The sequence below is a fragment of the Miniopterus natalensis genome, chromosome 10, assembly GCF_054644295.1.
Source record: "Miniopterus natalensis isolate mMinNat1 chromosome 10, mMinNat1.hap1, whole genome shotgun sequence".
NCBI lineage: Eukaryota > Metazoa > Chordata > Mammalia > Chiroptera > Miniopteridae > Miniopterus > Miniopterus natalensis.
The window spans coordinates 70,215,962-70,242,826 of NC_142090.1; the positions used below are offsets into that span (position 1 = coordinate 70,215,962).

Consider the following 26,865-nt stretch of genomic DNA (forward strand, 5'->3'; position numbering starts at 1 on the left):
TTATATAACTGTATCACTATTATCAGTGTATTATATGTTCTAAAACAAACAAAAATAGAAATTAACAAAGGTGAGATAAACATTGTAAATAAATTTTATCTTATGAGTGGGATAGCAACCTTTTGTACTATACTGAAACAGTTATTTTATTTTTTTAAAATATATCTTTATTGATTTCAAAGATAGGGAGAGGCGGATAGAAACAATGATGAGGGTCATTGATGGGCTGCCTCCTGCACGCCCCCCACTGGGGATCGAGCCCGCAGCCCCAACACGTGCCCTGACCGGGAATCGAACCGCGATCTCCTGGATCCTAGGCTGAGCCACTCCTGGGCCCCTGATGAAAGTTATTTTTAATAAATTTATTGAGATATAGCGCAGTTGCCTCATGTCAGCGTGCAATCCAATGGTTTACAGCGTATTCACACCGCTGTGCAACCATCAGCACAGCCGATTTTAGAATATTTTCATCCCGCACCCAAAGCGGCTCTGCCCCGCAGCAATATTTCCGCACTGCCCCCGCTTCGATTCGGGGAACCACGAATGTACTTTCTGTCGCCATAAGCTGAGCTGTTCGGGATGTTTCGTGTAGACGGAACTGTGCAGGCCCCGGGTCTCTGGCGCCCGGCAGCCTTCACTTGGCATGTTTTCCGGGGTTCACCTCGCTGCTGCAGCGGCGCCTTATTCCGTTTTTCCTTCCCAGTGCACCATGCAGCGTTAACTACAGTCACCATGCTGTGGGTGACACCCTTAGGACTTACTCATTCCGCAACTCGAACCAGCGCCGTTCCAGCACCTTGATCCACTGGTCTGCACCCCGCGCCCCGAACCGTCCCGCTTCCTCCGCGGGCCCGCGGTTGGCTGGGTGAGAGCGAGAGCGGGAGCGAGCAGGTCTGCAGTTCCCGCTCCTGCCTCTGGGTGGGGCTGGCGGGGGTCTCGGCGCCCAGCTCCGCGCCCCGACGCACGTCCTAGTGGACGTCGCTCTGCGTAGCCCCCGGCGCTGCCTCGCTGCTCCGCTCACCACCACGCGGTCGGCGCGGGCGTCGGAAGTTCTCCCTCAGCCGCTGGTGCCCGGGGAGCCCGCCCCCGGCCTCGGGGAGGATGCGGCAGGTGCCGCTCTAGTCAGCAGACACCCCGCCTGCTGCGGGCCGGCGCTGACTCATCTCCCTGGGCCTCAGGAACGGGCCCACGCAGGCCTTGCAGGGGAAGGCGTGTTGCGGGAGGCGGAAATGTCAGCATCGCCTCTCTCTGAAAATTGGGACAAAACTCCAGGACGAGAAGCCAGTGGCCGCGCCAGGGCCGGAAGCCGGAGCACCTGGTCGGCCGCGGCGCCTCCGGCCCGGGCAGCGCGGGCCAGGCCTTGTTCCTCTGGGATTTCCAGGGCCCCGCACCCCGTCGCGGGCAGCTCGGCCGGGAGGCCCCGCTAGACGCTGCCGATTTTGCAAGAACGCGGTTCCGGATGCAGGGACAGTGCCGGCAGCGGAAGAAAAGGTCACCTCTTCCCATGATGCAACGCGCCGCCGCTTTCCGGTCCCGTGGCCTAGAGAAGAAACGCGCTTTTGCCCGTTTCTCTAGGGAGCTTGGTGTGCATCCGTTTTTCGTTTTTTGTTGTTTGCCTCCGAGGTGGGTGGTGGCAAGAGAGGGGACCGCTGTGTGAGGCCGGTGTCCCCAGGCGGAGGCGGCTGCGGGCCGGTGGGCCCCCCGTGGGGGCTTCCGCTCGGGTTTTCCTGGCGCTGCTCAGGCCAAGGCGGCTGCTCGAGGCCTTCCCGTTCCGTCGCCGGAGGCCACCGAGGCAGCCGCGTTCCTGGTGCTGCACGAACAGCCCTAACGAAGACCCGGCCTCGCTGTGGGAAGCGGCAGCGGCTCCGCGTCCAGGTCTCTGCTGGGTCCCCGCTGTCACGGGCTGGCGCCCCCGGCCCCGGCCCCGGCCCCGGCCCCGGCCCCGGCCCCGGCCCCGGCCCGCAGGTCAGGAAGCCGCCGCCTTCAGGTGCGAGCGCCTGGCCGCTCCTCCTGGCCCCGGTGACCTCCGCGGGCTCGCTGCCTCCCGGGCCTCTGCTGCGAGCCCGGCCTCCTTTCGAGCCAGGCTCCCGGCCTGACCCGGGCCTGGAGCGGGCGTCTCAGCTTGTCTCGTTCCAGGCAGGAGGCCTTGGCGGTGTGTTTGCCCAGTGCGGGTAGACTGACTACCAGTGGTGGTACTTTTTTGAAATGCCTAAGAGCGTTGCTGCATCTTGGACCCATCAAAAGGTGGTGGAAGCCAGCTGGCAGCGGAGCTGGCGCGGCCACTGTGGTCGCCTCGGGAGGCCTGGCCACCTGGCCTCCGGGGCCGACACATCGGGTCTCATTGGAAACGGGCTGCTCCCAGCAGCGCGTCGCGAACGTCTCCCTCCGTCTGGCCGCGCTCTGGTCTTCCTGCAGCTGTGCAGGTCCCTCTGCTACTTCTGGGAGGTTCGAGACTTCGCATTCACCCTGCCCACCTGAGGCGAGGATGGAGCAACTAGGATTCCCTTAAAACCTACCGGTCGCATGCTGTGAGGACAGACCTGTCCCAGCAGGATTTGGGGACTGTCAGAGTCCGGGGGACCTGGCTGGGATCTGCAGCTCTTTGCTTCTTGACCTCCGGGGCGCTGTGCACACCGACCACGTGGGCTGCCCACAGGTAGGTCAGCGGCTCAGACACATCTAGTTCCATTTGCTTCTGGAAGCTTCTGCCTGGGCCCTCTTTTTCTCTGCCAATAACCTGATTAACCAAGCTCTCCAGCACCTAAGACTTGGCATTCTTTTTGTCAGCTCCGTTGTGCGTTAAATGTTTGGCTTCAACAAGTTGCAACAGCCTTTCTATAGGACGCATTTAGCCACCAGCGGATGCGGGGAGGAGGGCACCCACTTGTTGGCCTGATGGGGTGTCCTCTGGGGGATTGCTGGCAGCTTCGTGTTGTTTGATTTGTGACTTTGACGTAATAGATAGGTTTGTGGTTTTTAAAATTTAAAGATATTAAGACAGGATTCACTAAAATTTATTCTAAGAGGATATTTGTTTAGGCTTTTGTATTTTTTAGATATCTGTATTTTAATCAGCTTACAATTTAATGCCTGTTTTCCCTGAAAATAGCATATAAAATTGTATATGTATGAATGAGTGAAACAAAACAAAAACGTACTTTTAAAAAGCTGGATAGTATTCCATTATATAGATATACCATATTTTATTTATCCATCAGTTGATGGACATTTGGGCTGTTTCTACTTTGGGCAATTGTGAATAGTGTTGCCATAAACATTCATGTATAAGTTTTTGTGGGGCACATACTTTCATCGTTATATACATATTATTGGAATTGCTGTGTCATATGGTAGCTCTATGTTGAACTTTTTGAGAAACTGCTAAACTGTTTTCTACACCGGCTGCACCATTTTACCTTCTCACCTACAGTGTATGAAAATTCCAGTTTCTCCACGTCCTCACCAACACTTGCTATTATTTATCTCTTTTTTTGATGATAAGCCCTTCCAGCTGGTGTGAAGTTATATCTCACTGTGGTTCTGATTTGCAGGTTTCTGATGATTAATGATGTTGAACATCTTTTCATGTGCTTATTGGTATTTGTATATCCATTGTAGAGAAATGTTTATTCAGAAATTTCACTCGTTTTTAAATTGGATTCTCTTTTGATGATTGAGATGTAAAGAATTCTTTATATATTTTGGGTACCAATTAGTCTCTTACCAGATATATGGTTTGCAAATATTTTCTCTAATTTGTGGGTTATCTTAATTTACTTGATGGTGGCCGTTGAAGTACAAAAGTTTTTAACTCTGATTTTATATAATTTATCTGGGTGGTTTTTTGTCATTCACTTTTTCTTTCAGTCTTGCGTCTAAGTAGACTTGCTCCTATATTTCTCCTAAGAATTTTATAGTTTTAATTCTTACATTTAGTTCTATGATCCATTTGATGTTAATGTTTGTGTGTGGTGTGAGGAATGGGTTCAATTTCATTCTTTTGCATGTGGCTCTGTAGTTGTCCCAGCTCCATTTGTTGAAAGACTTGGCACCCTTGGTGAAAATCAATTGACCATAAGTATAACAGTTTATTTCTGGATTCTCAATTCAATTCCATTTAGCCATATATCTGTCCTTATGCCAGGACCACACTCTTTTGATTACTGTAGCTGTATATTAAGGGTTGAAATTGGACTTCCCTTCCTAACTTAGGATATCTCACAATTTGTGCTATATGAGCCTTGATGTAGGGACTGGGTGTAAATGCTAGTGTTGCTAGTGTCTGTCTGTATATCAAGTATATACTATATATTGTATAGTTTTTTTGCTTTCTTATACATTTAAAAAAATTAAATACGAGTAGAATCTCTGCTATTTTCTTCTGTACCTCACCAGATTAGCATGTACTCTTCATTTTGGAGACCACCACTATCGCATACCATATTGGGTTTTATTCTGTACTATACCAGTCTTTAGCCAAATATTATCAACCAGTGGCTCACCACCCCTCCATCAGATCCCCAGGAAATATTGAATCACTTGTAATGTGTCTCTCTCACATCCATGTTTCTACACACCCCAAAACATCTCTAGGGAAATAGACTTTATCTGAAACTTCGCCTCGATCACCCTGTTCTCACTGTGGTTTTAGTAAGGTTTATCCTACTAGAGTGGTGAGTAAAAACATACTACTAGAGATATAGTGACCTGGAATTGTTGATGGGTTTACCAGAGGGTTTTCTGACACAACGTGAAGAAGAAAAATAAGAAATATAAATTGCATAGATTTACCAGCTCAGTCAAATCAATTAGAGTCAGATTCCCCCCAAGAGAAAATAAGGAAAGATTGTGATAATGAACAGCCATAACATGTAGCCTCAGAAATAAACTGTAATACATACAACTGAAATTTCCTATATATTTCTCTCCTATTTTATCTTGCTCCCCCATTCCTTCTCTTCTGAATTTGCTTTTTATTTTTCTCATGTATTTCTTTATATTTTATATATTAACACATATATTTAAGCAATATATGATATTCCCTTTCATATTTTTAAACTTAAATTGTTGTTTTTATATACATTCTCTTGAACATTTTTTTCATTCACCATTTTTACTATAGGCTTACTGTCCATCTTCACTTTTACTAAATACTAGTGGGTTGTTCTTTGAAGTGGATATAACAATTTAGTCTCCTATAAGCAGTCTATGAGTTTCTCTTGCCCTATATTTTCACTAATGCTTGGTGTTATGAGACCTTTAATGGTCTGATCAGTCTTATGGGTATAAAATTGTATCTCATGTTGGTTTTAATTTGCATTTTCTTGATTACTGGTGGGGTTGTTTCTGTTCATATATTTGTTGAATTATTGAAATATTTCATTTTCTGTTAATTTTCTGTTTGTACATTTTGTTCATTTTTCGGTTTTTATTTATTTTTAGAGTATGTATTGTAGACATTAAACATTGCTTGATGTTATGTTTGGCAAATATTTATTCCCAACTTCTGGCCTGCATTTTTCTGGCTTATGATAAATAAAAGTATTTGAATTACTTTCCAAAGTTTAAATATTTTCCACGTTTTCTTAAAAATTTTTAAATTGTGCATTTTACATTTCAGTTTTTAATCTACTTTCAGTTGTTTTTTTGCATGTAATATTAGGTAGGTATCTAAATTCATCATTCCCCTTGTGGATAACCAGTTTGCCCTGCACATCTTATTATATTATTTTATTTTACTTTATATTTTATTTTACTTACTGTTGTTATTTTTTTGTCAATCTTCACCTGAGGATATTTTTCCATTGACTTTCTTAGAGTGGAAGGGAAGGAGGGAGGGAGGGAGAGAGGGAGAAAGAGAGAGACAGAGAGAGAGGGAGAGAAAGAGAAACATGGATGTGAGAGACACATCAAGTGGTTGCCTCCCACATCCACCCTGACTGGGGCTGGGGGTGTTGAAGCTGCAATCCAGGTATATGTCCTTGACCTGGAATGGAACCCACAGTCCTTTGGTGCATGGCCCAATGCTCTAACCATCTAGGCACACTGCTAGGGCAGCCCTGCATCATTTACTGACATTCCTTGTTTACCTCCTACTCTGTATCTCATCTCTATTATAAAGTTTCCATATACTCCATCTGCTCTGGGCTCTCTATTGTATTCCATTAGTCTATTTTGCATAATACTCTGTTGTCTTAAATGATTTAGCTTTTAGTATGTAGATATCTGGTTCCGCCTATCTTGCCAATTTACTCTTTATTTTCAAGATTCTTTTGGCTATTCTCTGCCTTTCCTCTCCTAGAATTAGCTGAAAATTTTCAGAAATATAGATTAATTTGGGGAGAACTGTTTTCTTTATGAAATTGATTCTTCCTATCACAGAATATACTGTATATTTTCATCTACTTTACATTTCTGACTATAACGTGGTCAGGGTACATGATCTATGATATTAATTCCTCTTTTTCCAGTAAAATATATATAACAAAAAATTTACCATTTTCAGTTTATAGTTTCAGGGGCATTAAGTATATTCACATTATTGTGTAACAATCACCACCCTGTACCTATTAAACAATAACCCTCCATTTCCCACGCTCAGCCCCTGGCAGCCACCATCCTACTTTCTGTCTCTATGAATTCAGCTACTTCAGGTATGTCATATAAGTGGAATAACAGAGTATTTGTTCTTTGTCACTGGCTTTTTTCACTTAGAGTAATGTCTTCAAGATTCATCCATGTTGTAGCACATGTCAGAATTTCCTTCTTTCTTAAACTGAGTAATATTCCACTGTAAATATTAATTTTTAAAGTTTGTTGACACTTGCTTTATTGTATTGGTCAATTTTTAAATTGTTACATGTGTGCTAGAAAGAATATATGTTTATTGGTGGCAAATTTCAATATATCTCAAAGCTAGTAAATTGTGTTATTTAAATTGTAACCTCGATCATTTTGTTATAAATTTGTTATAACCCCCTTCCATGATGTGGATTTTTTAGCTTTTCTTTAGAGTTCTCCCAATTTATGCTTTTTACAATTTGAGCCTATGTTATTAGGTTTAGAAAAAATTTTTTGGTTAATTGAATTTTTGTGTTACTTATTTTATATATACCCTTAAATGGTCTCAAATTTTTTCACCTGAAGTTTATTTTTCCTGTTTTTACCATGGCTACACAAGGCTTTTACTACTTCTTCCTTTTTTGTTTTGTTTTGTTAGTATTTTCCTTATGTCTAAATAGAACCTATTAATTTAACCTCTCTGCAAAGAAAATAGATTTTCTATTTTTAAAATTCAGTTTGACTGTCTCCATCTTTTAACTAGTAAGTTGAGTACGTTCACATCAACTGTGCTTAGTGATATATGGGGATTTGTTTCTAGTATGTTATTTGTGAATTATATTCAACTTTTTCAGATAATGCTTTATTTTTTCTCCATTTATTTTTAGATAGATTGTTTCTTGGTATTGCTTCTCTTTCAAAATCTTTTGTCTACTTAAAAGTTATGCACATTATTTCTATTTATTCAATAGTTACTTTTAAATGATTAACATGCATGTTTAGCTTTAAAAAGTCTAAAATTAACTAATATTACTACACCCATCCTGAATAATACAAAGATTTTAGAACATGTAAATTCCCACTAGCCCTTGGCATCTTATGAGATAACCTTAGGCATATTTATGATTCTAATTTTCTATAAAAGCAAGGCTTCTGAAATTCAAAACACTGCCAACCAAAAAAGAAAATTTTGTTTGCTCATAAGTACAAAGAAATGGCTTTAGGAATAGGATTTTATTTTTTTGTAATTATTTTTCATGGTCTTCTTTCTTTTACTTTGAGCTCATATCCTTTTTTAAACAACTTCAAATAATTCTGATTATTTCAAAGATTAAACACTATAACTGATGACTTCTGTATTTGATCCTGCAGAAATTGCATGATGATATTGATTATAGCGCACAGTGTGTAACCACCCACGTGTCTGGAAACACATGCAACCATCCAGAACAAAGTGGAAACCCAGAGGCCATAAAATCAGTCCCTAAGCAGTGGCGACAAGAAAGCAAAACCAAACCAAACAGAAGCAAAACCAAAATGACTGCTATTATAAAAAAATAAAATAAAAGACCCTTGAAGTCTCCTTAGCCCAGGGACTTTATGACCTCATAATGGCCATTAGTAAATCACCCCCAAATAAATATTTTACTCTATGCAAGAACATTGTGCTCGTCATACAGACAACTTCAAGGCTTATTCCTACTCATCTTCCAAATAGATGGCAATGCCTGTCTACCACAATTTAGGAAGAATTTGGGCCCCAATGGCATTGATGTCTTACTAGGCATCAGTAAAGAATTTATAAAATGGGTGCATAGTAACTTGTTTGTGAGAGGAATTTGCAGTTTTTATCAGTGGAAGGAAACAGGTGATGTTCAGGTATAGTGGCATTAGAGCACTTCGTACCATCTCAATATACTGATTTACCTAAGTAACAGTCTGGCAAAGTAACCAATTAAAGTCCCCAATTAAATCACCGGAAAAAAGAAAGACTCATATATGCATAAGAAACAGACTTAATACTGCATATTTAAAAGACATTTTCATTTGATGGGATAATACATTTTCCAGTGGCATCCAGTAGATGAAAGGTTAATTTGGGTATCTATTGAATTTTCAATAACAATAGGTTCTGAACTGCTTGACTTTTTTTTTCTTTTTTCTCCCCTGACAATGCAAGAGAGAAACAGCTGCTTTCATATTTACTAGAAGTATGGAAAATAACCATGGACAAAATTATCTCATTAAAATTGCTAATAGGAAAAAAAAAGGTTTAGTGAAATATTTTAGTCAATTCCAGCTACAACTGAAAAATATTATCTCCATTTTAAACCTTAAGAAAGATGCTTTGTATTGGTGAGAAGTACTATCTATTGGAAATAAAAGTGGCCTACCGTTCTGTGCTACTTTGGTGACTATTATGTACGATGATAATGTGGGCCTTAGTGGACTGTCAAGGTTTGCTCTGTACATTAAAAGCCAGACTTAATCCGCGGAAGCAGATAATAATTGTAGCCAACTCTTTGGAAAATGAATAAACCCTTCTCTCTTCTATAGTTTCATTTTTCTGGCAGAAGGTCCAAAAATATTTGACCCATGTCTGCTCTTAGGTCCAAAGATTATGAATCTGTCCTAATGAAGTGTTTGAAAGGTTCAGCTGTTTATTTTAAGTAACATTTACCATTTTTCTTAATTAAAATTTTAATGTGGGTGAAATGCAGAAAATTTGGAAACCGCATAAAAGTACAAAGGGAAAACAATCCTCAAATCACTCATTTCTTTTGTAATCGCTTGGCTCTAACACTAAATATTTCAGAGTACCGTCTCCCTTTGATCATTTTTCTGTTGGGTATCTATTTTCTTAAATTTTCATTAGCCATCCATTATTTCCTTTATGTTATGCTTGCTTATAATATGCTTTCTTGGTTTATCTTATTTTCCAGGGAGGCCTCAATGATGACCACATATCTCCTTTCTATTTATTATATTATTAAACCTATATTTATTAGCACCTACTATGTGTGAATTCCTACTATGTAGGAATATATGAGTCAATGAGCAAAGCTCATACCCTTATGAAAATTACTAGGGATAAAGTGCTTGAATTTGGGGTGTCAACACACAAGATCAGGCTTCATGCTTTAATTCATTATTCTGTCTATACAGTGCAGCATAGGATCTGTTTTTTTCTGCGTGCACGGTCGATGCTGGATGGACACTTATATGTGATGAATACATAATGACTATTGAATAAGTAGTTATTTGTCTCTTACCTACACTGTCATATTCCTAATAGTAGAGATTGGATAAATAGGATTTTGCTTGTCTCATTGTAAAGTTCTATGTTAAAATGTAACATTTGTATCATGCTTACCAATTAGCAAGCAGTTATTCCATTATCTCCAGGGCTTCCAGTGATGCCCAGGTAAAGCAATAAATATGCCCTATTAACAAAGAAGGAAGGTGCTGGTGTTATTTACATGTAGTTCTTACAGTACTGAGCTACTCAATGAGAGATAAAAACATTTAGTAACCTCAGGCATCTAAAACATGGTTATGTTATTGGGGAAAAAAACGTATGGACTTCAATTTCCAAATATCTGCTGAATATTCTTAATGTACAAATAATTACTTAGCTTTGAGAAAGCATGAGAAAAGATATAAAATGCAGCAGAAAATAAATTCACAGATGGTTTAGCTACAGTCCTGGGTTAAAAAAGCTTCACTATTATACATGGAAAGATCATTTTGCATGCGCGCGCGCGCGCGCACACACACACACACACACAGGTAAAATGCATCTAGAGCTGCTTTCCACTCATCACCTGGCTAATTCAGTTTTTCCTTCACATCTCAGATTAAACATCACTTATTAGATAGAAGGTCCCTCAACCTCTGTGCCAGGTTCTTTTTTTTTCCATCAGCTTCTTTATAGTTTTTTTATGGTATTCTGCATTTTTTTTTCTGTACAGCACTCCTTATATTCATAATTCCATTAAACTTAGAAATATTTAGTCTCTTTCTTTTCACTACAGACAGTAAACATAGAAAGGGCACAACACACCAACAGAGTGTCTGGTACAGAGTATGAGCACTAAGTAGTTGTTGCAGGTAATGAGTCCAACGTAGAAAAGACGGCAGGGAGAGACTGAGGAAAGCAGAGTGTGATGGGAATTTAATGGCAAGTGAACACAGGTTTAATGTGAGACCTCATGAAAGGTTCTCTGTAAAACTGAAGTGGGCCTTCAAGGGTGTGTGTGAGTGCAAACTGTGAAGTTCCATGGACATGCCTCAAGGGGATGGTACAGAAAAGATAGATTGACGGGAGCATGAATGGTCAGGGCCGACATAGCCATTGGCACAGTAAACACTGTGAGAGAGCCCATAATACTTTAAGGGGCCCACAAAATATTTTAAACTTTAATTTTTGATCAGAACAAAATGAATTTTATAATGATGAATTTAATGTATGCCAATGTAAGCATAAAATGGAATTTTTAATTTTATTTTTTATGGAGGAAGGGGTCCAAGAAGGCAAAGGTGCCCAGGGCTCATGAAAGTCTTTATCGCAGCGCTAGGATGGTATTTGTTATACTGTAGATGGCATTTTGGCCAGAATGTAGAAAGGTAATAGATTGAAATCTGCAGATACAGGTTGGTCCTCAGGTCCAGGAGTGACCAAATGACAGGCTGGGCGGTTCTTCAAACTGGTTTACCTTCAGGGAATTTTGTGTGGACTTTTCCTCCCAGGAGGGCTCTAGGGAGAGAATTCTGGCAGGAAGGATTAGGAAGGGTTGGGTTTAGAAGTGCATTGCCTCTGTAATATCCATGAGAGGAGGGACAATGTCAGTCTTACTGGTGTATCCTCAGGGCATTCACCATGGAGATGATCGAGAAAACGAGTTAGACCTCTGTAAAAGTGTTAAACATATTATAACTAGAATTAGATTTTCACCAAGCCATTCTAATCATTGAAGCAAATGCCCAAAGCCTGAGCATATGACAAATGCGTTCCAATTGAAAAAGTAAATGCTAACCAGGTAGACCAGAGCAGAAGGGCGTCTACATTTTTTAAATGACAGGAATTAGATTTGTATTTAAAAGGCTTTGTTAAACTTTTAGAGCATCGGTTTCCTTATCCAGTGCATGTGATGATCATCTTTTGTATCACCATTCAGCTATTTTCCATGTTAAAAAATATAAAAAACATAAAAAGTAACTCAAAGGTTATGAATTTCCTGATGTTGAAAAGAGAGGAAATATTCATTGTGTAGTATTGATCGTTAAATTAGCTGCTTATCTGTGTTTTAGAGATTGTCTTTTTGGAGACAGAAGAATACACTAATTGAATCTTCCAGAAGCTTCCAAACTCGGGTTCTTTGATTTGATAACTTGAGAAGTATGAAGAATGAGAACATTGTTAAATCACCGAGAATATATTTAATACTGTATACAAGAAACTAATGATTTTTATAGCATTGGAACTATACCATACAACCTACAAAAAGTTCATTGCCCTATATCATTATAAGAAGACTGAAATGTGTCAAAATAGAGCCCTTTAATTGGTAATTTTTAGGATCTCGTAGACTTCATTGGCAATATTACTGAAATAAAATCTCTATAGAACTTTCAAAATCGAGCTCATTGGCAGCTTGAAAGTGGTTGAATTATTTCCTACTCGGTGTTGCAACAGTTCTGGGGCTGTATTTAAAACGTTGGTATCAAGATAGGAAATGAGTCTAAGTCGACGTTCCTCTTGAGGTTAAAGGTCTGTTTCTTTCAATCAGTTCAAACTGACAGGCCTCCTGCCATCACCTCCTCCTTAGCGAGGCAGACAGGCCCTGGCTGTCAGTGTGAAAACATCTGTTGAATGGATTTATTGACTAGATCTTGTTTTTTCTCTCCCTTTCTCTATTTTTCTTTTCTTTTTCCTTCACGCCGTTTATTATGTCGCTGACCTGATGAACTTAATTTGTTGACATGTCGCTCTCAGTGTCTCCCTCAATGCTTGTCTCACATTTCTTTCTACTGTGCTTTTCTCTTGGCAACAGCGTGTCCCGGAGCCCCAGCACACACGTGCGCTCTCGATGCGCCAAGCTCAGCTGGCTGTGGTTGGCATGGACGGATTAGAGAAACATCATCTTGTCTCCAGGACTCATTCCTCCCCTGCTGCCTCTCTTTTACCTCACCCAGCAGTGGACCGCCCCCTCCAGCCTGGCTCTGCAACTGGTAGGAATCCCTAAAGACTCTCCCTAATAGGCAGGCTAAATGTACCGTTCTTGTAGGATTAACCGATTTAAATGCTCTGAATAACTCCAATAGCAGAACGCTCCATCTTAACCCAACACAACCTAAATTTTATGAGGTTATATTGGCCGCAAGACAAACAGCACATCTGATAAATCTTGGGCTTAGTATTAATAGCCTCATAAATTGTTATCATTCAAGGGCCTGGAAAACACATCAACAGGTGCATGGGTCCCTTCTGGAAAGAAAAATCCCCATAGCATTTTTTTAGACTTGTTCCTCAATCTCTTCCTGCTAGTAGTCCTGGCCACTAGGAAATTTATGATGCTCAGCTACATTTGAATCTTGTTTTTTTTGTTCTTTTGCTTGACTGTTTTCTTCTGACTTCCCATGCAAGTGACTCATGAGAGACAATGGTGCCAAGCAAACCAAACTTAATTCTATACAGTTAGTTCCATTTCCATTTATTATGGCACCTCTGGGTGGGCTACTTAACCAGCCTATTCCTTTGCCTACAGCTGTGTTTGATATTTCAGAACCTGCCTACAGAGGAAAACAAACCAGATAATTCCGATGTCAGAGGAAGGTCAAGGCTGGAACACACACAGAAAGGGGTGCTGTTCCTTGTACAAAGGAACTGTGCTGTGTTCCTTTCTATTTGTTGGACCGAGTTCTTGTTCCAGGCTCTCAAACTGGCTGATCAAGTGAAAGCTATTGCAGCCCTAAAGGACTCATAATTTAGATGCAGCAAGGGGAGAATTCATATGTACCTTCCCCGAGAGGCTCTCATAGATTATCTGATTTATTTTTGAATCACTTTTTGGGATTCAGAGTTTCTTTCTGTGGCTTCTGTGACCTCATGCAACCCTTTGTGCTTAGAAAAGTTAAAGTACTTTTTATGAAATCACATTCCAAAGCCTTGATATCATTTTTTATTTGAAAATCAATGAATGAAATGGGCGAGTTATTTAACTTTGACAGACATCTTTAAAAGGTATGTATAGGAGCTACTTTTTATAATGTGTTATACCACAAGCCAACATTCCATACTAGAAGCTACAGGCTGGGCATATTTGGATATATTTCTTTTACCACATTAGCCACTGCCTCTGATCCCTTTATTTCTTGGAGCAGAGCAGACCTGCCCCAGTATCCCAGACGACCCAGGACTGCAGCCCAGTGTGAGCGGAAGCCACTTGGATCAGTCATGCCTGGTTCTCTCCCTGGTCTTCAGAGAGTTTTTGTTCAAAGCCAAATACATGATGTAGAGGAATGCGTTTTGTAGGAATGTTTTTGCATAGCCTTTAAGAATTACATACTTCTCAATTCTTTTTCCTGAAAGTGGTTTTTACTCAGCCATAAGCTTTCAGAGAACACAAAGTTACAACCATCCTATCATAATGCCAACTCCATTCACTCAAAATCATTTCCTTATTTTAAAGGGAGCTTAACTGTACATTTTCATGGCGCTATTCCCATGTAGGCTGCTGTCTACTATTATAATTTCTACTGATAAGAGTTTCTTTCCTTGGTTAAGGGGAGTGGTCCATTGCTGTATGCTTTGGTTTCCTTTACTTTTATGTGTTCCTTCAATATGAATGAAGCAAGATCTCTGAATAGTAGAATGATCCTAGAAGTTGGAGGAAACAGTGTTTCCAAAGGGACAGGATTTGTAGGCCTGAGAAGAATCCAGGTGAAAGGTTGTACTGCAAACCTAATAATATAGCCACGACATAAGCATAACCTCATCCTTCAATCTAAAGACTGGTCATTTCAGATGATTAATTTCTTTCTCTTAATGTCAGTGTCCTAGTATTCATCAGAGTTTATACTCCAAACACAAGCAGGGAAATGAACTCGGTATTATTTTCATATTTAATGGACTTGATGAGGCATATTTCTTGCCTAAATAAGAAATTTATAAATTTATATTTTAAAAGAACAGGATTTTATACTTAATAGGCCTTCGATAAATTTTAGTTGAATCAATAAACAATAACTTGTATAGCATATATATAATATATATAGATATAGCCATAAACACTTATTAATTTACTAAGTCAAATCTAAAAACTCTGAAAGTAAAAGTTACATTTTATTTATTGTTCTAGCTAAAGAATAACTAAATGATTTCAAGGTTATAGTATTTAATAGAGAAAAACCTGCCTATTGTCTTATTTGACCTTAAAAATGTTGTATCCTAAGACTTGAATTCTTAAAATAAAAAGGCTCAGTAATTTTTTTTTTTTTTTTAATCGTGCAAAGTATATAATTTATATATCCGCTAATACCTTCTCCACTGTCGTTTGGATTAAAAATATATATAGTTGGTAATTTTCATTTAGACTTTTCCAAATCCAAAGGAAATGAAATGCACAGTTTTCACTCTACTCTTCCACATATTGTTCTGGCTTTAATCCAAACTTAAATTCCCCCTGTAGTCTGCACACTCTTATAATCCACATGATCTCAAAATTCATTTTAGTGTTTCTAATGACCTTGGTTTTAGAGATAAGCTCTTAAGGCTTTCATTTGTAGTATGTTTGAAAATAAATATTTTTAAGCATTAAATTCACATTGTTGGCTCTTTAATATCTATTTGTTATAGATACAATTAAAAAAATCAAAAGTGACATCCAATTATGTTCTTTGGGAATATTTAGTTGTTGTTTTTTCCAGAAGAAAGTGATATCATCTCACACACTCAATAGTTGTTCCACTAAGAAGTAAAGGAGAGAAAACAAATATGTTGTAAAGGTGTTTGTTTAACTCCATTCTGTAAGAGCCATACTTTTGGATACACTAAAAAGTTATTTAATCCTATACTCACATAATTTTCAAGGCACACCATTCAAACCTTCACTCTCCATGTGGATTCTCAGTAGCCAACTGTAGTAGCCACACTGGCCCCTTTTTGTGAAGAACAAAGCAGTGTTCCAAGAGGGAAATGTCTGAGTTCAGTCAGTTGTTGAAAGATGAAATCTCCAGTTCATTTCCTGTGAGGACTTGACTGGACCAAGAAACAGAGACTGAGATGTAGCTACTACTTGGTGGGCCTCCAGAGATCCTGGATGAAATTATTTCCAGGGTGGACGAGAAGAACAGATCATGCAGCTGCTATGGTGACAACAAAGAATGTGTTGCAGAGTCACGTTGCCACATATTCAAATGGATTTATGTTGTATTTGAATCTGAGAAATAATATTCAATATAAGAGGTGCTTTTTCATTCTGTTTAAAGCCAATGCATGGTATTTGCATGTGTTCTGATAACTAAGGGAAGGGCAAAGTATTTTATTTGAGTCATCTCTTCTATTCAACTCTTCCTAACAGAGTTGAGGCTAGGCCAAGGCTTCACAACAGGACATGGACAATAGGTGACACAATTGTGCTTGTTTATACCAAATGGGATTCACTGAAACAAGAATCTAATGACCAATAAGCTTGATTGACTTTATCTTCTCTATCATCCAGTACAATTTAAGGCCTTCCTTACCCCAACACTAGGTTTCTTTGTGTAATCTGTGAGTAAATTCCTTCTTTGTAATATCTCTTTAGTCAGAGTCTAATGCAAAATAGAATCATGGTGCTCAACTAAACCAACTTTTGTGAAAGCCATTAAAATAATTCAGGGACTTCAAATACTTATTTAATAAAACTAAAATCCAGAGAAAGCACAAAGTCTAAAATACGTATCAAAATTTTTTGACTTTTTTTTTTTTTTTGTATAAATAAACTACTAGGGTTTAAAATACAGGTAAACACTTTATGTTAAGACTCTTGTGTATTTCCCCAAATCCTAATTTTAACTCATCCCTTTGGTCAATAGAGAGATGGATCCACTGGTTTATGTCGCAAGTGGTAACCAATGGGGCAGAAAGGGTCAAAGAAAAGTAGGATTCCATGTGAATCCCAAAGAGAGGGGCAGGATTGCTTCTCACCCTATAAGTCTTTGTTTCTGAAAAGGAAAAGAGAATAGAAAAGAAAAAAAAAGGGAGAGGAAAAGAATGGAGAGGAAGAGTGAGGTTAAAACCTCACCTTGGGCTACCTGTTAACACCTCAGTGCTACATCATTAAGATGAGTAAGTGGAGGTTTAGGGTTCCAGGCTTTATTTATCTCTCCTTAAATTCAAATGTCTTTCCAAGAGCTCCTGGGCTTTGTGTTATAATCTCCAGATACTTGCAATAACTTCCAGCTACTATAACCTGTTTCATAATTTTTTTGGCAGTGGTGTATAGAGAAAATGTTAAAAGAGGAACAATTACTATGGAGGTGAAGTTGGATATGTCAAGAGGTGAAATAGTGAAAGAAAAAAGCAGCTTAAACATTTGAATCTCTACCCCTGAAGAATATGTTTTTTAAATGAGGGAGATACTTTATTTTTCATTTCCGTATGGTGAATATATTTTTTTACTTTGCGTGGTTGAAAATATGTTAAACCATTTTTGTTACGTAATAGCAACTCATAAATACTTGATATATCTGAGTTGTGAAGACATGTCCTTTATATCTTTACATTTTGGAATGTTTCTTTTTATGAAAAGAAACATTCTTTCCTTTCTCCCTTCCTTCATGGCTTCATTTGGACTTTATTTAAAAAATATTTATTCACCTCCTTTTTGTGCAAAATGCCATGTATGAATATAAAGCTGAATCAAAGAAATGCCTGTATTAGAGATACTTGCCAATAGGAAGAGAAGATATAAAATAAAAGGTAGTATGCTAAAGTAAGGGTACAAGACCTCCAGGAGTTCAAGGAGATCTACTAGTTAGGTTCATCAAGGGAAGCTTTATGAAGAAGATATCTGACCTAATTCTTGCGTCTATCATTTACAGGGTGGGGCAAAAGTAGGTTTATAGTTGTTCATATAGAAAATAATACAATAATTAATAAAAATATAAGAGTAAACTCTGTGTTTTGCATGTTCACAACTGTAAACCTACTTTTGTGGGGACCCCCCCACCCCGTACTTGTTTTTTTATTCATTAAAAATACTTTTGAGGACCTAATATATCCCAAGCATGTTTACAGATACTAAGAGTTCAGAGGTTAAACAGTATAGCTCTAGTGTGTGCTTTCATAGATCTTACAGGATGAAGAAATGTACAAGTAACAAGATTATACACCAATTAAATAATGTGATAAACACTCTGAAGACTTAGAAGATGCTGTGAGTGCATGTAGTAGGACACCTAATTTAGAGATCTCGGGTAATGCTTTGTCGAGTAAGTGGCATTAAAACAGCCTTAAAGAATGAATAGGAATTAGCCAAATGGGGGCTAGAAGGAAGAATTTTGGCGTAGATGGAACAGTATGTATGAAGATCACAAGGCTGGTATGATTTTTATCCTTTTGTGAAGGGGAAGACAGGCCTTTGTGGGAGAAATAGAGACAAGGGAGGGAGGTGTAGGAGATGAAGCTGGAGAGAAGGGAAGGGACATAAATATATGCTGACCTTGAGAAAAGTTCATCCCATCAGTGAAGTCATCAAAGGATTTGAGCAAAAGTAGCTACTGTTGTGCAGCAAATGGAATAGAGTGAAAGTCAGGTAGCCAATTACAGGGCTAGCTCAGGAGTGCAGATTAGAGACAACTGAACCTTGGATTGATTGTGTATGGTTTTGGCCTTGGAGATGAGACGTGAGTAATTTAAGGTGTATTTTGGAGGGAAAATACACACAACTTGTTGTTTCATTGCATAGGGAGAATCAAGAAGACACTAAGATTTCTTGCATGAGTGATAGTGGATCATGATGTCCTTTCCTGAAATGAGGAACACCGAGTGCAGTTTAAGGTCATGAACTCAAACCCGAGACATCCACATGGAGATTTTGAATGGACAAGCAGTAGACAAGTGTGCACATGTACTGCTTAGAAGAGAGATCAGCACTGAGGAGGAAAGTGTGAGAGCCAGGGGTCTAGGGATAGATTTTGAAGCCATTTGAGTCTTAAGAATGGATATTATTTGGACGAGCAAAATTACATATACATTTTTAGATGCAATTATTACCACATGGCTTCAAAATATATATCTCATTCTTCTGCATGATTTTAGTATACTCAGGAACAAATATTTTCCCTTCAGTAACATTCTTCTAATATGATAATCTAAGTCAGAGGGATAATCAGATGCATTAATTCATTAAATTTACTTTATAACACAAATAGTTGGATTCAACTTATTTTATAACACAAATAGTTGGTACTTATCTGTTTTGGAATAGAACACTTGTTTTTGCTTTTAATATCTTAACATAGATTCTTCTGCCCTCACTTCATATCCCCAGAGAATGTATTTTGATGCTAATTTATTGGAATATTGGTTAAATAATTTCTTTTTTTTTCAAACAAATAATTTTTTAAAAATATATCTTTATTTCAGATAGAGGAAAGGAGAGGGAGAGAGAGAGATAGAAACATCAATGATGAGAGAGTCATTGATCGGCTGCAGCCCGCAACCTGGGCATGTGCCCTAACCGGGAATTGAACCCCGATCGCCTGGATCCTAGGTCGATGCTCAACTGCTGAGCCACACCCGGCCGGGCCTAAATAATTTCTTATGTTAGGCAATTTTGTAAGTAACATGTGTTCCCCCTGAAGGAATTGGATTAAGAGTGGAACTCTTTGCAAAATTAACCAGTTATAATTGTCATGTAATTTGTTGCTTTAATAAGTCATTTTATGTATCTTTAGTAGTTAATTTCATCAAATTTTTATAAAATCTTTCTCATCATAGGGTCTAACTGAAATATGAAATATGTTAACTCATGCTTAAAAGCAGATTTTAAAAGCAGATTTTATTCATGAAGCATCTCTGTAATTTCTACTAAAAGGATTGCAATTGACTTATTTTCTAAAAGAAACACTTCAATTGTCCTACAATATTATAAGATGTACAATATCCATATTGCTTACAGATTGGCATAAATTATGAGGAAAGCACAGTAAGCAAAGAAGAAACTCTTTCTGCACAAATTTGAAAGAAATTGCTAAGCAGAGCAGGAAAGGAATTGGAAAATCTTCCAATTTATTACAAAGATGTAACCCAGTCTAAAGTGAGGCTAGAATTACTCATGAAATAAATTCACAATTTAAAGAGTCAGCTCATTTTGTGGCTTCAGTGATAAAATTTAAGCCTCTACTGAATTGAATTATCTGTCTAAAAACACTTCGTAATGATTTAAGACACTGGTAAAATTTGTTTTTTTTAGTCTAAAGTTTTAAAGTATTTTCTTAAAATATCACCATCTTCACACACTCTATAGACTTACTAAGCTAGGTTCTGAGTACTGACTAATCCAGAGCTTTTTTTGCTATATATCCAGATATACAGAACTAAATAGCTCTTATGTGCTGTTGGGAGTTGGTGGATATATAATTCTCTATTAGTAAATTTATTTTGAAAAGAATGCCTTTTTTGATGATCACATTGTCATCTAACTTTGTATCGTTATTCAGTCTTGTGCTGTGTTTTCTTTGTCTGGAAGGAATTGCCTATGACCCTCTGATGCTGAAACACCAGTGCATTTGTGGCAATTCCACCACCCACCCTGAACATGCTGGACGGATACAGAGCATCTGGTCACGGCTGCAAGAAACTGGGCTGCTAAATAAATGTGAGGTAATCCTGAATTGGCCACACTCTTTTACTTACTTAAATAAATCATGTAAAGAGGCCAGTATTCATTTGGGTAGTAGTAGAAAAATGTTAACTCTGTAGCACCAACACCGTGATTGATGAACCATCGTCAGCACTAGTAGCATAGAACTTATGACCTGACTGGATTGGACACACAGTAGGTATACTCAGTCAGTGTTGACAGCCTGAGCAGCTGCCTAATGTGTGTGTGCTATTATTTCAGCATTTTTTTGTACACATGCTAACATTCTTGTTTCCAAATAGGTGTCATTTATTGAGTTAATTGTCTGAGAAATCTTTGCAAACTCCTAAGTGCTAGGTAGTTGTTATAAGCTGTGCTGAATGCACATATATATACAAGGGTGGGCAAAAGTAGGTTTACAGTTGTTCATGTGGAAAGTAATGCAATAATTAAGAAATAATACAAGATTAAACTCTGTATTTTGTGTACTCACAACCGTAAACCTGCTTTTGCCCCACCCCTATATCTAAGCCAGTTTTGTCACATGGAAATGAATATATTTAGAAGATTAACTGTCCCCTTACCAAGAAAACTCACTTCTTTTTATTGATGTGGCTGATGCTTTTATATTTTTATGGTAGAGGTTTGATTACTTTTATCAGTATTTCTTTAGATCCATTCCTGTAGGTTCCTTGTGAGTCCTGTTTTTTATTTAGAAAAACCTGTTTATTTAGGCTTTCAAAGGATAAAAATAAAAATGATGACCACTTCAAAAAGGCTCCCATTTTCAAATTTGGGAAGAAATTAAATGGATAATATTTTGATTATAGTTATGTCATGAGGAAACTGATACATTGAAACCATATTAAATTCACTGTACTGCGATAAAGGCCCAATTTTTTTGACTATTTTTGAGTTAATTAGTTTTTGGCAACCCAAAATGAAATCAAGGAAATTCCTATGGAAAGCCAATTTAGTTTAAAGTGAAACTGTAAAATATTCCAGTTGAAATAAAAATGCCACGGCAGGCGAATGTCTCTCAGAGTCCGGTGCCCTCGCCTGTGCTTGATAACGTGAATTACATCAATCTGATCCCCTTCTCTGCGGAACAGTGATAGACTGACTTTCGAAGACGCAGTCATTTGTTCAGTGTGTTCATGTCTAATGCTAAATTATTCTCTTTATTGATTTTCTCTTTCAAAGATGAATAATATAGCTCAGCATACAGGGGAACTGAATGGTTATTTTCTTTACATCAAATCATAGATGATTGGGACTGTAGATGAATACACAGAGCAGTATGTACAGATTTAGTTTCACAAGTTTGATCATATGTTTATAGTAGAATTATCAAATGTTTCTCATACTTAGAGCCCTGCTTTTGACTAAATGTATCCTTTACCTCAAAACTCCAAAGCGAGGGAATATGAGCAACATTGATTTCTCTGATTCTTTCCTGAGCGAAGGTGTATTATTTATCTTTTGCTGTTAGCATCCATATTATATGGCAGAGGCTTTCAGGCTCTTTGGTAAATTTCAGAGTTATCACTAAGGTTTTCACTGTATTGATAATGTAGTTTAGAGGCCAAATCCCTCTGTTTATAGAATCCCGAAAGCATTACATAAACCAGCAGGGGGACTAATTTGTGGTACTCTGGTCTTAACAGACATTTATTCACGTGGACATTCCTATCTCACTTTTGCATCTACTCTAATCGTTTTCCAGCCTGGGAATCTTTCAGTGCTTTTGCCAGCAGAGGCATTGCTGTTTACGTATTTGCACTTTCAGGTCTTTGCTATATCCTGAAGCCTTACCCCAACTACTCCAAATTAGCAGTGGCTGGTCACAGCACTCAGTGCATTGTTACATTGTGGTGTTCCTTAAGTCTCTTACCTGAAGGAGCACTGTTTATGAACAGAGCACATGCAGAAATATACGGTACACATGGGTCTTAGAATCTGTCTGTGACCATCCCTTTCTGACCAGTCTTCCTTTTAAGTTCCTCATACAGCGCATTATTTTAGCCATGTATCATTTGAAACCACAAAAGTTAATTCATACTACATATCGACTGATGTGATAGAAGACCCAGGGTGAAATGTCAGAAGCACTGTGGGGTTGATGAGAATAAGTGAGTGAGTCTAGCCCCAGAGCAGTAAGCTAAGGAAGAGTTTCTCTGGCAGACAATCACACAATTACCAAGTAGTGTACTCGAAAGCCCAGATCAGCAGATTTGATCTTGATGAAGACCAAGCACAAAAGTCTGATCCAAAACTTCAGGGTAATGCAAACAGAACACGCTTTTTCTTAACATAGTTTGAGAGAAGTTTACTGTTTGCTTTCTTAAGTGATGAAATTGTTGCCCATATGTATTTATTTGCTCCTGTATTATCAAATATCGATGATTTTATGCTGACCTAATCCAAAGCAAAAAACGGAATTTTTAAAACCATTAAAAAACCATTAACTTGAAGACATCTAGGAATGCAATGTCCCTTTGCCTCTGTTTGTGTGAATTATTTTATTTTTATTATTATTTTTAATATATCTTTATTGATTTCAGAGAGAGGAAGAAAGAGGAAGAGAGAGAGTTGAAGCATCAATGATGAGAGAGTCATCATTGATCGGCTGCCTCCTGCATGCCCCCTACTGGGGATCAAGCCCACAACCTGGGCATGTGCCCTGACCGGGAATCGAACTGCGATCTCCTGGATCCCAGGTTGATGCTCAGCTGCTGAGCCATGCCCGGCCGGGCTGATTTGAAAATATAAAGTAGAATTTTTGGAAATGAACATTAGCTAAACAAATGTTACCCTTTTCTAGAGACTTTTAGATTGTAAGATAAAACATAGTACCAAAAGGTATAAAACATAGAACCAAAAGAAACATGACTTATTTTCTCTTCCCGATTGTTTCTACCAGAAGTGTAGGGGAGGAAATGAAATAAAAAGGGGACATACAGAGAGTGTTGCAAACCAGTTTAATCCACTTAGAAATAGCAGAATCTCTTTCCTTGGCCAGTATTCTCCCCAGTAAGCACAGCTGATACATGGTCATTGTGAATTTTCTCGTAAAGTTTTTGATTTGACATGTTAAATCTAATATACACATTCATTAATATATTATTAAACCCTCCTGCAAGGATGTTAACCTTTCTATCTTAAGCCAAGTTATTTAGAAAATTTCAGTGCTGTGGGGAAAAATGAAACCCCAAAACATACAGCAAACCTTTCAGCAATTCACCAAAACTCATTCCAGTTGCATAAGAACCTTCTTGCCTTTTCAACCAGATAATGCATCCCCATGTAACTTGCCATTTAATGGTTCTTATGCTGATGAGCTTCCTGGTTAGTGTTAACGAGCCTTCTACAGCCTCCAAGGCCAAGGACAATATCTTCCCATTGAACTTGACTTTTTTCAGTCCAAGAGAAGTTAAGTTCCAGCTTGGATGTAAATTATTATTTACCATGATGGCCCCCTTGGGAGAATCAGGGAGGGACTGGGGAGGGGGAAGGAACGGGGTGGAACGGGTCATTGGGGAGAAAAAGGGACATCTGTAATATTTTAAACAATAATAAAATTTAAAAAAAAAAAAATTGTCCAGGTGAGACTGTCAGGAAGTTCAAGCCCCGCTCTGTTCCTTGGGTATGTCTATAGCAAGCATACCTGAGAAGGTAAAATCTGTGTGTCTGGGACTCTAAGTATTTGTCATTTCATGTAGCAATGTAGAAAATTAACCAAAATGGATTCTTCAAAGGTTATTGTTCAGTGTTAGAGTTCGCCTTAGTCCTGCCATTAATTATCTGTGTACTTTTGTCAAATCATTTAACCCTACTGATGAGGGTGTTAGGCAGGGTCTTTTCTCAGATCCCTTTCAACTCTAATATTGTATGAAATTACCTGGCTAAGGAGTTCATTTAGAACATAACACTTTCTTTGATTAAGAGTAGACAACATTTTTAGGCTGTTTCAGTAGACACATTGCTTTTAGCTTGTAAGCTATAGTGTAAATTGGCTGTGCTTACTAGTCCTGATTAGCAGCCAGAGAAAACATTAGTCCTCATTATGTTAGGTTACAGTGGTTACATGGGTTAACTTCTTTTGGTATGACGTGACACTGTTTTTAAAAAATTGAGGTGCTTGGTAGTGCTTCATGCCAACACCATTTACTTTTTCCCCTGCTGAGTCATCTATACTTAGTTTAGTGATTTGGTTGGGAACAAAAAGCAAAACCAGCAACTTTCTTGTCACTGTGATAAAGAGATCTAGAGGGGTCATTTGGTGTCCTCTCCAGAAACAAACTCTTTGTAGAAGCCTCCAGGTTTCTAAAGTGTGTGTGCCCCTGAAGGAAAGAACATCCTCTCCTGTGCTTAAAAATTGCAGAGATTGACCCATCATCTGTTAGAAATGCACTTGCAGTTGTTTTTCCAGAAGTGCTCACGACTCTCAGCCCCACCAAGCCACCCACAGACATTTGCTTGCTCTCACATTTGTTTTGAGAATAATAACATTTTACAGTGCTTTTGTTGGATTGCACATTATGTGGAATTTGCATTGCCTCTTTGTGACTAGTATTGAATAACTTCGTTTCGCTTAATTCCTAAGTAAAAAGCATAAGCAACATCCTGGGCTGCAATGTTTTACTCCCTTTTTCAAGTGCCAACACAAAGGAATTACAAAACAATTCTGGGACCCAAAACCAAGCTACCATTGCCTCTCTGGGACTCCTTAGCAGTTCCAGTGAGAAAAGTGGGGAGCGGGTTCAGTGTACAATCTCAAGATGCCAAAGAGCTCAGGGCTAGAGCCTCCAGCACACATTCCCACACACACACAGGTGATTTTCAAATACCTTTTGCAAATCTAAATAAAGAAATACAATACCCTTTGGAGAAACGCTTTAGGAATGTTCAGGTTTTCTGACATCAATGCTGCAGTGCACTGCATCCTGCAAGTTAATGGAAATTCAATTAAACATTTGTTTTATAGAGTAATCTAACTAGATGGCAGCACATAACAGCTTACTATTTTGTTTAGTTTGAAAAAAAATAAAAATGTGTTTTTGTGTTTTAGAATCTAACTGCAGAGCAGTAAAAAAGTCTCAAACAGGGAGGCTTGTGAGTGGTCTCTGAAGATATAGCAGTCTTAGGAAGCAGTACAGATGCTCTGGATGTGATGAGTGAACCAGTATATTGTGTTGTTACTCTGAGGGAGATTTGTATACTATGGACCCAGACAGATAAATGCATGAAAAATGCTGGTGCAGCCTATAATCAGAAGATGAATTGAGATTTTTTGTTTTATTTCTTCAAAAAAGGGAAGAATTAATATGGAAAACCATCAATAAAAGGAAAGAAGACACACTGCCCTTCTGAATCCATTTGGAAAGTGATACAGGAATTTTTTTAAACAGCAACTTATTAACCAAATATTTATTAGAAACGAAGTTATGTTTTTCAACCATCTGAAAATTGTAGTGTTAAAGTAACACAAAATATTTATTGTGACAATTTGTTTTACATATGATTATTATATAAAAAAGCAGTGCTTTAACCCAGATCATTAAAATGTTCATTCACAATGAAGTTTAAAAAATAATTACAGTATAGGGGATCCAGTTGCTCATTTGCATAAAAACTGTGAAAATTGAGCAGTTTCACTTAGAGGTAACTTTTTTTTTAAACTTTCTGATGAGCATAATGATTTTAAATGGGTGAAAATCAAATTGTAAGAAATATATAGTACATATGCTGTTTAGCACTCAGACTTTTATTACTGAATGGGATTTGCTGTTTTTCTGAAGTGATTTTGAAATTGCTCTAATCCCTGAAATATTTTTAAGTACATTGTAATGATTAAATCAAGGCAGTGTTACAAGGAAGTAGAAGGCACTTGTCATTTTGAAGACCAGATAGGTCTTTTTTACGTCCCAAGCTTCTCTGTGCCAACCATTTATTTTAACTACTTGTTAGTCCCAAATGTTGGTCAGTCAGTTCAGCTTCAGTATCTTGAGTTCACTTATGAACAGGAAGAATGGACAGGTCCCTCTAACACGTGGTTCTTGACGTAGGCTGCTCATTAAAACCCATGGGGTGGCTCTAAGTACCTGAATGCCCAGGCTGTGCCCAGACAAAGTTAATCAGAAGCCCTGTAGGTAGGTCCCAGGAGTCCATACTTTTTAAACTTCTGTAGCTGATTCCAACTTACAGCCAGTGTTAAAAATCACTGCCCCCAAAACTCAACGTCTTAAGTTTATGAAGTTTCAACCTCATAAGCTAACTGAAGTAGAGACAAACAAGGGAGTGGAGTCAGGTATTTGGAGATGGATGGTTACCAAAGTCAGTGTTTACCTGAGAAACGACAGTTACATACATAATTTTTTTTTTTAATTGGGAAAATTGTTCATTATTTTAAAGTTGTCACAGACTAAGGATATGAGCTTAAAAATTATTCTTA

At 38.5% G+C, this 26,865-nt stretch overlaps 1 protein-coding gene across 1 annotated transcript in view; it reads left to right on the forward strand.

Annotated features, from left to right (window-relative positions):
- Positions 1-12,627: 12,627 nt before the first annotated feature.
- LOC148092287 (histone deacetylase 9-like) overlaps positions 12,628-26,865 on the forward strand; it is a 223,303-nt gene continuing 209,065 nt past the window's right edge. Inside the window, exons 1-2 of the mRNA XM_087821192.1 lie at positions 12,628-12,792; positions 20,298-20,431. Of these exons, the coding sequence (XP_087677318.1) occupies positions 12,651-12,792; positions 20,298-20,431 (276 nt within the window). The 5' untranslated portion in view covers positions 12,628-12,650. The remainder of the gene's footprint in view (positions 12,793-20,297; positions 20,432-26,865) is intronic.